The following is a 14,020-nucleotide window of genomic DNA, read 5'->3' on the forward strand; positions in this document are numbered from 1 at the left end:
AAGCAGTTCCGTGTCTTGCGCCAAGCTTTTGAAAACTGGATGCTTGTCAAAAGATGCTCCAACACGAATTTTAGTTTGCAATAGCTTTTATATGTATACCTATTAAGGATTAATCCTTGGGTAGGAAACCATCAGGAGATTTTACTTAGAATGTTATAATTAATAATAATTTATTAAATATAATAAATAATTCTTAGTGAAATTAATAATTTATTAAATATAGTTATTATTATTATTATTAGGATATATTTTCACTTTAAAAGTGTTGAGACCTGATTAATCCTTGGATAGGTTTAATCACCAGGAGATTTTACTAATAATTATTTATTATAATTAATAATAATGTATTAAATACAATAAATATTTTAATAGCAATAATTTTATTATTGTATAATATTTACTTACTTTATATTACTTTAATAATAATAATAATAATTTTATTATTTTATAATATTTATATTATTTTATAATAATAATTTTATAATATTTATATTTTATAACATTGTTTTATAATTATAATAATAATTTTATTTTTACAATATTTATTTTATAATATTTTATTATAATAATTTCATTATTTTATATTTTAATTATTTTATAATATTATTTTATAATATTTATATTATTTTGTAATATTATTTTATAATAATAATTTTATAATATTATTTTATAGCATTATTTTATAATGATAATAATTACTATATATTATTATCTATTATTTTATAATAATAATAATAATAATAATTTTATTATTTTTAATATTTATATTTTATAACATTATTTTTATAATAAAATAATTTTATATTTATAGTATTTTATACTATAATAATAACAATAATAGCATTATTGTTGTTATTATACTATATTTATATTATTTAATATTATTTTATAATAATAATAATTTTATTATTTTATATTTATATTATTTTATAGTATTATTTTATATTATTATTATTATTATTATTATTATACTATATTTATATTATTATCTAATATTGTTTTATTATAATAACAGTAATAATTTTGATGATGAAGATGATGATGATGATTTCTTTGGGGCGACCTCGCTCTCCGTCAAAATGGCGGGGGGCAGATGCCTCAGTCTCTGAGGGAAAGCGGGGTACTTTCAAGCGAGGCCTGGAAAGGAGGGAGGCCCATCCCACCCACCGGGCGGCAGAGCCAGCCCCGTCCCTGGGGAGCCTCCTCCGGCTGCCATTCCTGGAAGGAAGGAAGGACCAAGTCCTGCTCGCCTGCCTCCCTCTCGGCCTCGGATGGAAGAAGAGGAGGAGGAGGCAGGCCCTGCTCCCGCCTCAGGACGGCGGCGGTAAGTGAGGGAAAGGGCGCGGGGAGGGAGGGAGGCAGGGAAGCGGAGCCCTGGCGAAGGGAGGCTGAGGCGCCCCTGGGACTAGGCCCACGCCTGCCATGGAGACCCCAAGGATGGCCAGGCGCCCTCCCAGCCCTCCTCAAGGAGCCCCCAGAGCCCAGGCCCTCGCTCTCGGCTCCCTTCTCCAGCCCCGCACCTATAGATATATATATATATAGAGAGAGAGAGAGAGAGAGAGAATTATGATGCCCTTTGGCACAGTAAAAGAAATACTCTTCCTTTAGTGAGGATGAGCACTTTAGACATTCATATACACACACACGTGCACATATATGTGAATATATATATATATACAGAGAGAGAGAGAGAGAGAGAGAGAAACAGCATATGTGAATTATGATGCCCTTTGGCACAGTAAATAAATACAAATACATTCCCTTCCTTTAGTGAGGATGAGCACCTTAGGCACTATATATATATATATATATATATATATTCACACACAAGCACACACACACACACATATATATATATTCACGTTTGTGTGTGAAGCCCATCCTCACTAAAGGAAGATTATTTGTTTATTTATATGTTTTCTCTCCTGCTTTAGTGAGGATGAGCTCCGCAGGCATTCATATACCCACAAGCATACTATATATATATATATATATATACACACACACACACACACACACACACCCCACACACACACACATATATATCTTTAGTGAGGATGAGCTTGTCAGCTATATATATATATATATATATATATATCTTGCTTTAGTGAGGATGAGCTTTGCAGGCACTCATGTGTGTGTGTGTGTGTGTGTGTGTGTATTTCTCATCCTTTAGTGAGGATGAGCTTTGCAGGCACTCATATATATATATATATATATATATATACACACACACACACATACACACACACACACTGTATATATATACAGTCACCCCTCAGTATTTGCGGACTTGAACTCCATGTCCCTCGCCATTCGCGGGCAGCAAACAGAGGGGGACAAAATGGGGCATGCACTGCCATCCAAGCCAATGGGGCTTGAATATAGGCAAATTTCCCATTTTGTGGGGGTGGTGGTCTGGAATAGATCCCTGCAAAAATGGAGGAGCAAGTGTGTGTGTGTGTGTGTGTGTGTGTGTGTGTGTGTGTGTGTGATTGTAAATATATTGCTTTACTGAGGATCAGCTTTGCAGGCACTCTTATTCCAAGCAGACTAGACCCCCCCCCCCCCATGGTAACTTTTGGAGCTCCCATCATCTGTGACCATTTTGCACTCTTTTGTCCCTTGCGTTCCCAGAGTACAAACTGAAGAGGACTGCTGTACATTTCACCATTGTGGAGAAAAAGGCATTTCAGCAGGTATTGCTTCTTACTGGGTTGCATGACTAGCAATGCCCACTGAAAAACTCTCTCTACTACACAACCATCCAGGTACAGGAGCCTTCCCTAAGTTTCAATCTGGCAACCGTGGCAAGTCACCAAGAGAAGGCCCATTGCTTCAGTTGTGTGGTCCTCCTCCTCTTTAATTCTCCCACAGCCACATGAAAAGGGTTTTTTTGGGGCTGAGGCAGAGAGACTGGCCCCAAATCAGAGTACAAACTTGTGTATGTTTGATCGGGAGTAATACTAAAAGCCAGGATTGTATTCTATTGCTATTGTAGTTACAATTTCTGTGTCTGGTTGTGAAAGCTGGACAGCGAAGAAAGCTGAAAAGAGGAGAGTCAACTCATTAGAAATGCACTGCTGGAGAAAAGTTTTGCAAATTCCACCGACTTGCAGAAAGACAAATGAATGGCTCCTGGAGCAAAGCAGGCCTGGACTCTCTTTAGAAGCCAAGATGAATAAACTGGGACTGTTGTACTTTGGCTGTATCATGAGAAGATACGACTCACTAGAAAAGACAGTAATGCTTGGTAAGGTAGAAGGCAGTAGGAAAAGAAGAATACTTCCTTACAGATGAATAGAAGGAAACCATGAAAAGAAACCATGCCTCTGAGCTTGCAAGAGCTGAGTGGGGTTGTTGGGAGCCTGATGACTTGGAGGTCTCTCATTCATAGAGTCGTCACAAGTCGAAGTTGACTTGACAGTAGTTAATAACAACAATAACAGAACAAGTCCCACTCTATTGATGCTTTCACCATTAATCCGAATCATGTCTTTCGTTCCATTACATTCCAACAGATTTATTAATGAATCACAACTTGCACGAAGAGTTATCATTTAGGAGATCTGCTCAAACATAGGATTACAGAGAAGATGGAAAGAAAAAGAAAATAGTGGGGACGACAGGCAATAAAATGTAACGGGGATTTTAGTCTACAAAAGAGTAGGCCTGGATATATCTTATTAGTTTTCAAGATGCCAAAAAATTATATGCTTTTGTTGCAAGACATGGTGGTTTTTCTGTTAAGTGCCTCCGCTAGTATTGTACTGACTGGTACAAACACAATATTTACAAGCTCCCACATGCTTCTTGAGTGTAGAAAGATCCACCTTCTTTCCTATTAATATAGTAAACCCGTTTTGATTATTTGTTTTTCCCGACAGAGCCTTTAGTTGACAAGTGTACATTTTTCAGCTAATTTTGTCTCCTGGCATAGAAAAAGAGATTTTGCAAAAGCTTTATATCCTGTCCAGTAATGTAAATATTGAAACCATTAATAATTCATGTTTCCATGCTCATTTAAAAGGAAGTAGTTTAACTTAAAGACTATTCAATGAATGCTCGAATTAGGTTCCATGTTATTTTGTATATGTGTATATAGGAACTAGCTTGAAGTGTAATGTGTGACGGTCACTGACATCATGGCAGCCGTTAGACAGAGAAGGGGAACAAAATCCACAGAAGCGGTGGAAGAATGTCTATCAGAAGAAAAGAGCTGGAAACTTAATGAGAGAATTGTACCTGGTAGGTATTGGTTTTTGGGTTTTTTCTTTGGTATTTAACAGTAAACTGCTTTTGTACAGTTCTTGGCTAAAATTGTCCCATATGGTTTTAGAAAAAAAACCATTTTAGGAATATGTACTGTTGAAACTTCATTACACTAATGCTGGTATTAATCATGGTAGAAGTAATCCATCATATACCTTTCTCCTAAATTAGGACTTTCCTTCCAAGTCAGTATATCAGACTTGATGTCTATTATATATTTCATGGGGTTAGGATGTTTTTTTTAGAGCACTCTGAATTGGTTTTTATAATTTGTGCCTAAATATATTTAATGTACTGCTTTTTGTAAATAATAGTTTAAACATCTCATTGCAAAACGGCTTAGCAATGTGTGTGTGCCCACACACACACACACACACACACACACCTTCAAGTCACCTGTCAACTTGTGGCAATCCCATGAATTGCATATGGTTTTCTTAAGCAAGGAATACTCAGAGGTGGTTTGCTAGTTCCTTCCCCTGAAGTATAGTTCGCAGCACCTGGAATTAATTGGTGGTCTTCCATCCAAGTATTAACCAGGGGTGACCCTGCTTAGCTTCCAAGATCAGATAGGAATATATATTTAAAAGTACAGTGGGTCCTTGGTATCCATTTTCCATTTTTCTCTTTTAAAAAGGTGGAAAGCGTTGGAAAAAACTTTCGCCCCTCATTGGTGGAATTGTTGGCATTTCCCTTGGAATTCTCACTTCTGTTTATGTTGCTACATTGCATGAAAATGATCTGTGGTTTTCCAACATCAAGGTAATGAAATGTCTATGGCTGCAGCAATGCTTTTCTGACAACATTAGTCACAATATGGATGAGGTTGAATCTGCTTTCGTGGTACTTTGGTAGTCTTTGTTTTTATGCAAATCTTTCAACATCTGCCATAAAATCACCTTTTTCTTCAGTGTTGATCATTTTATTCTTTTAACACATCATCCCCATCAAATGTTATCTTGAGGACTTGTTGAAGTTTCCATGCAATTGTAAAGAAACTACTATTATTCAAGTTATAGCCAATTTTATCTACATAATTCTTCAAATCATGTATCACTCAATTAAGGAAGGGTCGTTAAACCTTAAATGTGCTGTTTTGTGAGTATTAAAATAAAAAGAAAGAAAGCCAAACCTCCCCACCTTAACTTCCCTTCAGATAACATTCACTTCAGGTGTTATGGGTAGACATAGTGATAATCAATAAAACAGAAACTGTGTATTTGGTATCAAAAGGCAAATGTATTAGAAGATTGCCTTTGACTGTTACTCTTTGTCTTCCAAATGTTAGAGTAGTGCTATTGTATGAAGTTGCGATGTTACCTTAATTGGTTCATATAAAACATACACTTTATGTAGTATCCAGCTAAGATTCCAGTGGATTTTTTCTGCAGCTGGTTAGGATCAAATTCCGCAGTAGTGGAATTCATTATGTGGTACATTAACGTATTTTTATCTAATGATGTCATGTTAATAGCACCTATTTTATCTGTAACTTGCTATTAGGGCCAGTCCAGTTGCAATTTATTGTCACTTCTTGCAGAATAAATCAGAACAGGGATGGTGATAGCAACTTTGCCAAGAGAGGAGTGAATATTTGGGTCAATAATTTGGTCCTTTAAACATATATTCTTTCCTTGAAGAGAAAAGGAAATGATTTGCACCAAATAGAGAGCTTTTCATAAACACCACTTTTTGATGTTTCTGGCTCTTGTAAGCCTGTAATACCTTGGTATGAAGTGGCATGTCCTCCAGTGTTGTGCCAAAGAAAACATAGTTATGAACAATTCCTTTAGATATGTAATCTGTCCTGTTCCTCAGACACTGAAATAATGATTTACTGCAGCCGAAGGGGAAAGCGAGTCCCAGTTTCCAAAGTGTAAATTCACCATTCCAACCACATAATTTTTTCTTTCTGTTCCAATGACATCTTGTTTCAGTAGCTGACGAACTACTGTAACAGACAGCTATTGCTTTATTCCTTCAACAAAAGGTGAATGCTCAACAGAACAAATAGACTTGAGATTAAGTGTCCCAAAATCATTTCTTTGTGTTTGGTGAAAACACAGTGTGCAGTTTTAGTCATTTTAATGTCCATATCTCTTCTCACTTTTATGTTTGGAGATCTGCAACTTAATTAAATGAATAATGCTTTTAAAAAGCAATATTCCTTTTATTTGTTTTCTGGTGTATTATTGTTTTTATTAAGCAAACAAAATATTGAAAGGGAATATCCAGTGTGTGGGCTTTCCCTGCTGCCTACAGAGGAAAAGAATTTCAAGTCTTAGCTCATGAAGAAGGAGCACTGGTCTTCAAAACATGACAGCTGTTTTTTAACCGTTACATTTTTCATAGACAATATCAAACTTTTGACTTTCCTAAACTCTAAATCATATATTCATCTGCCAGTTGAATATATGGCAGTCCATGCACAAGATGTACAGATGATTCAGATCTCTGTCTGCAAATCCATGATCCTTTATGAATCTTAATATGTTTAGTAGTCATATGATATCTAAGGATGATTTCATATTTTCAGCATATCAGCAAACTCATATACAGCTATGTACGTTTGTAGAATTCAACTTTAATTTTCAAATAAAAATGTTTAGGGTTGTCATATAAACAGATTTAAACATCAGAATCTCAGTAAAACACCACAAGGTTCATATAGTTCATATATTTCATATATAGAACGTATGCTATTTAAATCTTTGTCTTAAACTATTAACCTGTAGCTTGGCTGTTTTACTGACATGGAGTTATAGAAAAACGTGAATGTCTATAGAACTGGAAATGTGTTATGAATGAGGAAAGCAGATGTGAAACAGATGCAAAACAGTAGTGTTCACCTCGTAAAATATGGCATTTGGTTGAATACAGCTGGTGCCGGGCTTCCAAATTAATTATTTATGTTTAATGCATTCTTGCTAATGAGACCCCCTTCTATGCCCAGACTTCCAAACTAAATCCCAAAATATTCCAGAGACCATTCCACTTTTAATGCAGGTTTTGTAACCCTTATCTCAAATGATTGGAACCTTAAGTGTTTTATTATTTTGGATTTTTTTTCGAGATTTTGGAATATTTGTGTATACATAATGAGATATAATGAGATGAGACCCAAGTCTTAACACAAAATTCATGTATGTTTCATGTGCACCTTATACACATAACCTGAAAGTAATTTTAAAGAATGTTTTAAACAACGTTGTGCATGAAACAAAGTCTGTGTATACTGAATGATCAAAAAACAAAGGTGTCACTGTCTCAGCCACCCATGAAAAAAGTTTTGGATGTTGGATTTTCTGATAAGGGGTACTCAACCTGTACATTGATAATATTTTTCCTGGTACACACTTCCACAGGATGGGCAGCTAACATCGAAACTTCAGGTACATTAGCCAATCATTCTGAACCCATTGAAACTACTGTATATACTCATGTATAAGTCCAGAAATTTTAGACAGAAAATCAGCATTAGGTTTCAATGGATGTGGTATTAACTGTCTGTCACTCCCTTCCAACTTCAGAAGGTATCCAGTCCCTAACACTTTGCCCTACTTTCACCCTTTTCACACAGTCCTTAAGTGTCTAAGGGCTAGGGTCCCCAGTGGCTCCATAAACCTGTTTCAATATTTTAGACAGCATGTTCTCTCTTCTTTCCAATTTATAACAATTGGTTCAGTCAACCACTATAACACAAATAGTAACTTTTATTTGGAAACATGCAAAAATAAGGCATCTTATGTGAGTTAACTTCAAACTCAGTATGGTTACATTATAATCAAACATTTGGCAGACTGTAGCTACTCTTTATTTAGCTTCCCTGCTCTAGACCAGTGGCTCCCAATCTTTGGTTTCCCCAGATGTTTTGGACTTAAATTCCCAGAAGCCCCAGCCAGCTTAATCAACAATCAGGAATTCTGGGAGCAGAAATCCAAAACGTCTGGTGGACCAGAGTTTGGGAATCATTGCCCTAGACCAGTCATTCCCAAACTTTGGTCCTCCAGACGTTTTGAATGCCATGTCCCAGAATTCCTGACTGTTGGCCAGGTTGGTTGGGGCTTCTGGGAGTTGATGTCCAAAACACCTGGAGGACCAAAGTTTGGGAATTACTGCTGTAGACACGCATCTCTTTGTCAGCTTCTCAATTATCACAACTCCTTTTCTCCCCTCTCTTTTGGTAGCACCACCAACCACTGGGTCTACACTGCAGAAATAATCTAGGTTGACACCACTTTAATGGCCATGGATCATTGCTATGGCATTCTGGGTTTTGCAGTTTATTGTGGCACCAGGGTTCTCAAGGTTGAATACAAACTTGGCCCTGTATAAAGTATATTAAGGTGAGCAAGTTGAGAGCCTGCAAGGGTCCCCAAGGAGACCTTGGAGGTCTGTTAAACAAACACACACACACACACACACACACATCATTTATCTTAAAATAAAAAAACAGAACTGGGTTAAACATGTCTCTCCATACCCCCAACAGGCAATTTTAACTTCCCCTAGGTCATTTTAAATTTAAACCCAAGAAAATCATTTTTAAAGAGCGAACAAGTATTCAGCTGATATACTTTAAGTATCTTTTTGTCTTTTAACTGTTTTTTTTTTCCTTACAGGAGGTAGAGCGAGAGATTTCATTCAGGACAGAATGTGGCCTCTATTACTCTTATTACAAGCAGATGCTTCAGGCTCCATCCATTCAAATAGGTGCTGCAACTTTTTTTAAAAAACGTACGATTTTCTGAACCATATAAAGTACAAATGGCTCTCAGAAGTTGACACTTCTGGGTTTGAAGAGTGTTGCTCAGTTTTTATCTCCCATCTTCTTCCCATCATGCAGATTTTTAAATAAATCCCAAGGACATTGTTGTTGTCATCACCATCACTGTTATTATTGCTGTACATCAGGGCTGGGGCACATGTCACCCACCAGATACTGTTGGGCAGCAGCTTCCTTCACCTTTCACTATTGGCTTTGTTGGCTAGAAGTGAATTTTATTCATTATTACGTCTGTATCCTCCCTTTTCTCCTATAATGTGGTAAGCATGTACTTTATCATCACAACACTGCTATGGAGTAGGTCAGGCAGACAGAGAGGTCACTAAGTAAGAACCATGATTCAGTGAGGACTAGGATATCACAGGTCCTAGTCCAAGACTCTAACCACTACACTAGTAATCTGAGTAGAGTGGCAGTCCAACAATATCCAAAGAACCACACATTCCCCAGCTCTGCTTCTTAATGCTTGTCTCATCTGGAGATATTGGTGATTTCTAGATGTTTTAGAATTCTCTGTGTTATAGATGTCCAAGCAAACATTGCTCCAATAGTTTTCAGATTGCTATGACTTCTAGAAAATGAATCTCCTGAGCATTGTTTGATGGAAAGAGAGCAGGGTATAAAGGAATAAACATCTCCACATTTGAGCATAGTTGATCACTCCTGATTTTTCTTGAGCCCATGCTTGATCCTAGCCCTTCATTAAAGGGAAATATTTATAAGTAGCACAAATTAGCTAAGAAATGTTGTCTGGCCTAACTTGACAAAAGCCCCATTTCAGCCTCTTGTCTCCTGTCACTTATCATAAGGCCAACACACTGATTATAGAGAGGTGCATTCCACATTACTAAACATACATAGACTCTTGTTGTAAAATAAATATATTCTAAAACATACAATCAAGTGACATTTTAATGGTGATTTGTAACTCTGTATGTGTTCTTTTGTAGAAGTCTTCAACATGTAATAAGCAAGCATGCACTTACTTGCTTCCCTTTTGCCTACAGGTTTACATGGCTTGATTTATGACAATAAAACTGAGTCCATGAGGACGATTAACATACTTGGAAGAATGAATGTTTACCAAGAAGTATTTCTTAGCATTCTATATACACTTTTTCATGTGAAGGTACATGTTTCATTATAAATTTCTGACAAATGAGCACAGTGAATTTAATCCCTCAAGTTAAGGCATGATTCCTCCTCCTGTTAACCATTATCCATGCAATCCTGAGCTTGTTCACTCAGAAGGAAGTCCCATTGAGTATGAAATTTTATTCTAGTAAGATTGCATAGTATTGCAGTCTTACAATATAATCATTTCCATGTTTCTTTAGAAGTACTCATGAATCCCATATATTCCAGTGAGATTTAATTCCTATATACAGCCTTAATTACCCATGTTTCTTATGATATAAACAGTTGACTTCATATTGAAACAAAGAATGTATAGTTAACTATCTCATATATCCTTCCTTCACAGAATTTTTTAGAACCTGTTTATTTTTATATCTACACGGTGTTTGGCCTTCAGGCAGTTTACGTCATTGCACTTTATGTCACCAGCTGGCTTCTCAGTGGAACTTGGATTTCAGGTGTATTAGCAGCCTTCTGGTATATCACAAACAGGTGAGATAATTCTGTAAATTCTTCTACAATAACATATCTTCTGCTCAAGTGTAGAATAGAATATGTTTGATTTTTGTTCTTTTGTTGTCTGTTTTATTGAATCATTTCCTGTATTGCTATGTATTTTATATGTATTATCCTACTAGAGAGGCCTCTTCCCCACCACCTCCTTTTGTGTCGTGTCTTTTTAGATTGTAAGCCTGAGGGCAGGGAACCGTCCAATTAAAAAGATTGTATGTACAGCGCTGTGTAAATTTACAGTGCTTTATAAATAAAGGTTAATAATAATAATAATAATAATAATAATAATAATAATAATAATAATAATTTTTTTTAGAGCAAAAGTCATGTTTCAGTACTTAAAGGGCTTCAAGACCCCAGGGGTTGCATCATGCCACTGCCATTTTAAGTAACTGGAAGTGACATTCCAACACCCCTGTTCACTTTCAGGGGTCATTTGGGAGAAAATGAATGCACAGCACAGAGTAGATATTCATAACATGATATACAAAGAAAGATTATATTTAGGTGATATTGAATGAAGCTGGCCATATTTTCTAAACTAAATAGCACAGGAGAATAGTTTATTTTCAATTCTGAGTTTTGATATTTTCTTGCACAGGTCTTGTCCATTCGTTCTTATATGAATCTTTGTTTTTGTTTTGTGCAGAATAGATACCACTCGGGTGGAATTCACTATTTCATTAAGAGAGAACTGGGCACTACCATTCTTTGCTGTTCAAATAGCGGCAGTTACATTCCTGTTCCGGCCTCATTTACGGCCTACTCATGAAGTGAGTCTTTTCTTTTAATCTCGTTCAGTTTCTTATTGAGTCATGAAAATCTCTGGCCAGTCAGTTTCTCTTGTCCTGACCTACCTCACGTGGTTATCATGATAATAATACACGAGAGAAGAGCACCACCTCATAGTTTGGCTTGAGCTTCCTAAAGGAGTTGTAGAGTATAAATGCAATCAGTAAAACAAATAAACAAAAATTATATAGTTAAAGCAGGATTGACAAAACTCTTAAAAGAAACCGATAAAAGCAGATGAGTATGTAAGTAATTATTTCTTTGGTTCCATAGTGAAACTTAGGCCCAAACAGACAGACCAAAAGGAGAGGCTTCCAGCCACTTTGGGGGCGTGCAAATGACGCACACCCCCAGAGTGGCTTGTAGTATTATTCTCCAAGGCCCTAAACAGATGAGCCAGGAAAACACAGGCTTGGCCCATGCCTTCCTGGCCTGAGTACTAATCCGATCAGTTCCTGGGTTGATGTGGGAACAGGTGGATGTGTAAACTGCTGCACACTCCTTATCTTGCTCTCCCACTGCCACTACTGAAAAGACTCCCATTGCCACATCTCATGTGGAAATGGGGTGCCTAGCTGCACCCACATGGCCAGGCACCCCATTTCCATATTGGACACGGCAACACGGGTCCTTTCAGTAGCGGCATTGAGACAGTAAGGTAAGGGAAGTGCCGGACCATCCAATCTGCCAAGATTTGCCAAGGAGGTTCCCACCTTAAGACCTGTTTACCCCAGGATTTGGCTGGATCCATATCTGGTCTGCCAGGATCCAGCCTGATCCTGGGCCTGGGGTATTGGCCTGCATTATCCAAATAGAACAACACAAGGGGAAGGGGAAGATAAGGCTTCTGACCCATGCAAACTGTCCCCTATTTGTATTATTTATATATGAAGCACAGTTTTCATGCTTGGTTACTTTTCTCTTTTTAATTTGTGGGTACTTTCTTATTATTTAATTATTGTATTAGTTACATGTATTTTGTTATTTTCCATTGCTATTTATGTCACAGCCCTGCTTGTGAAACTATTGCTCCTATTAAATGAGTAGCGGGGAGGTTATGTATTGTAGAGAAAAGAAGTTGCTCTCAGAACTGGTTGTGGTAAATATTTTCCATACTATAAAGAAGATCTTTTTCGTCCAAATGGGTTTCATCCAGAATCTGCCATTTTGAATATATTGTTCTATATATTGTATATATTTTGAATACATTATTTCATGTATATATTTTGCATGTATTTGTAGTATGTATTAACAATCCATTTTGTCTTTGAATTTTGGCACCTCTGGAGGTACTTCTGTTTTCTTATTCTTTACATATACCTCTCTTTTTTGATGTTTCAGTAGTAGATGATAAGTATCATCCACAGATGCATGCTGAATAAACAATTTAAAGACGTCAGATCCAGAGGAAATGTACACAGATACTTTTTTGTAGTAGCTTTTCTAAGGCCCCATACGGACAGGCCAAAATAAAGCTGCTTCAAGGTATGCTGTTTAAATGATGCATGCGCCCTAAGAGTCTGGAAGCCACGCCAAAGCCACAATCCAGTCCTAAGGACTGGAGCAAAGCTTTGGCACAGCTTCTGGACTCTTAAGATGTGTGTGTCATTTAAACAGCATACGTCCAAAGTGGCCCAAAGCAGCTTTATTTTGGCATAGTTACTCAAAAGAGGAAGGATGGGCTGTCTTTTTTTTCAATGTTTCCCCTTTTCTATCAAGTAGGTTCCAGCTATATGTGTGCTCTTTCAGATCAGAGTCCAAAAACACACTGCAGAAAGAATCCAGTTGGGTGCTACTTTAACTGCCCTGGCTCACTGCTAGGGAATCCTGGAAATTGAAGTTTGTTGTTATGGCCCCAAAGCTCTCTGACAGAGAAGGCTAAATGTCTCACAAAACTACAGTTCTGAGAATTCCCTAGCACTGAGCCAGGGCAGTTAAAGCGGTCTCAAACTGGATTATTTCTGAAATGAGTTTTTGGACCATAGAGTATAGTTTTATAGATGCTGAGCCATTGGTTTTAAGGGGTAACAAGACTGGAGGAGCTAATCATTGCTTTCAATTTTGTCTGCTGTGACCTGTCTTCATGTTTCTCGTTTATCCTGTTCTTTTTCCCCCCCAGAGGCTGACACTTACGGCAGTATTTATATCAACCTTCCTTTTCAGTGTGACTTGGCAGTTTAATCAGTTTATGCTGTTGATCCAGGCGTTGGTTTTATTCACACTTGACTGTCTTGAGCTGCTTCCTAGGGGAAAGGTAAGTTAATTGTTGGATGTGGATCACTTGCACAGTTATGCCATTCAATCATTGTATGTAATTTCAAGTGCTGGAAAAAAACTGTACTGAAATAATATTATGGTAGATGCAAAGAAAAACTAAGTTGTACTGTATATACTCGTCTATAAGTCAAAAAATATAAGATTAAATGGGCTCCAAAATCCTGGGTTGACTTATATATGGATCAATAGAGTAATACTGCTCCAATGCCAAGACCGTGAACCTTGGAAAAGTTGGTGTTGAAG

General features: G+C 37.0%; 1 protein-coding gene across 2 annotated transcripts in view; it reads left to right on the top strand.

Moving 5' to 3' along the window:
• Positions 1-1,081: 1,081 nt before the first annotated feature.
• Positions 1,082-14,020, top strand: part of DPY19L3 (dpy-19 like C-mannosyltransferase 3) — a 40,380-nt gene continuing 27,441 nt past the window's right edge. The window contains exons 1-8 of one of the 2 annotated variants that reach the window (XM_089539667.1): positions 1,082-1,324; positions 4,106-4,248; positions 4,910-5,034; positions 8,895-8,985; positions 10,066-10,187; positions 10,542-10,687; positions 11,358-11,481; positions 13,620-13,754. In XM_089539667.1, coding sequence (XP_089395793.1) covers positions 4,146-4,248; positions 4,910-5,034; positions 8,895-8,985; positions 10,066-10,187; positions 10,542-10,687; positions 11,358-11,481; positions 13,620-13,754 — 846 coding nt within the window. In that variant the 5' untranslated portion in view covers positions 1,082-1,324; positions 4,106-4,145. Of the gene's footprint in view, positions 1,325-2,568; positions 2,700-4,105; positions 4,249-4,909; positions 5,035-8,894; positions 8,986-10,065; positions 10,188-10,541; positions 10,688-11,357; positions 11,482-13,619; positions 13,755-14,020 lie in introns of those variants that run through there. The other variant, XM_089539668.1, reaches the window with a different exon arrangement.

This window comes from Sceloporus occidentalis, unplaced genomic scaffold, assembly GCF_023333645.1.
Source record: "Sceloporus occidentalis isolate IW3139 unplaced genomic scaffold, rSceOcc1.0.p SCAF_10, whole genome shotgun sequence".
NCBI lineage: Eukaryota > Metazoa > Chordata > Lepidosauria > Squamata > Phrynosomatidae > Sceloporus > Sceloporus occidentalis.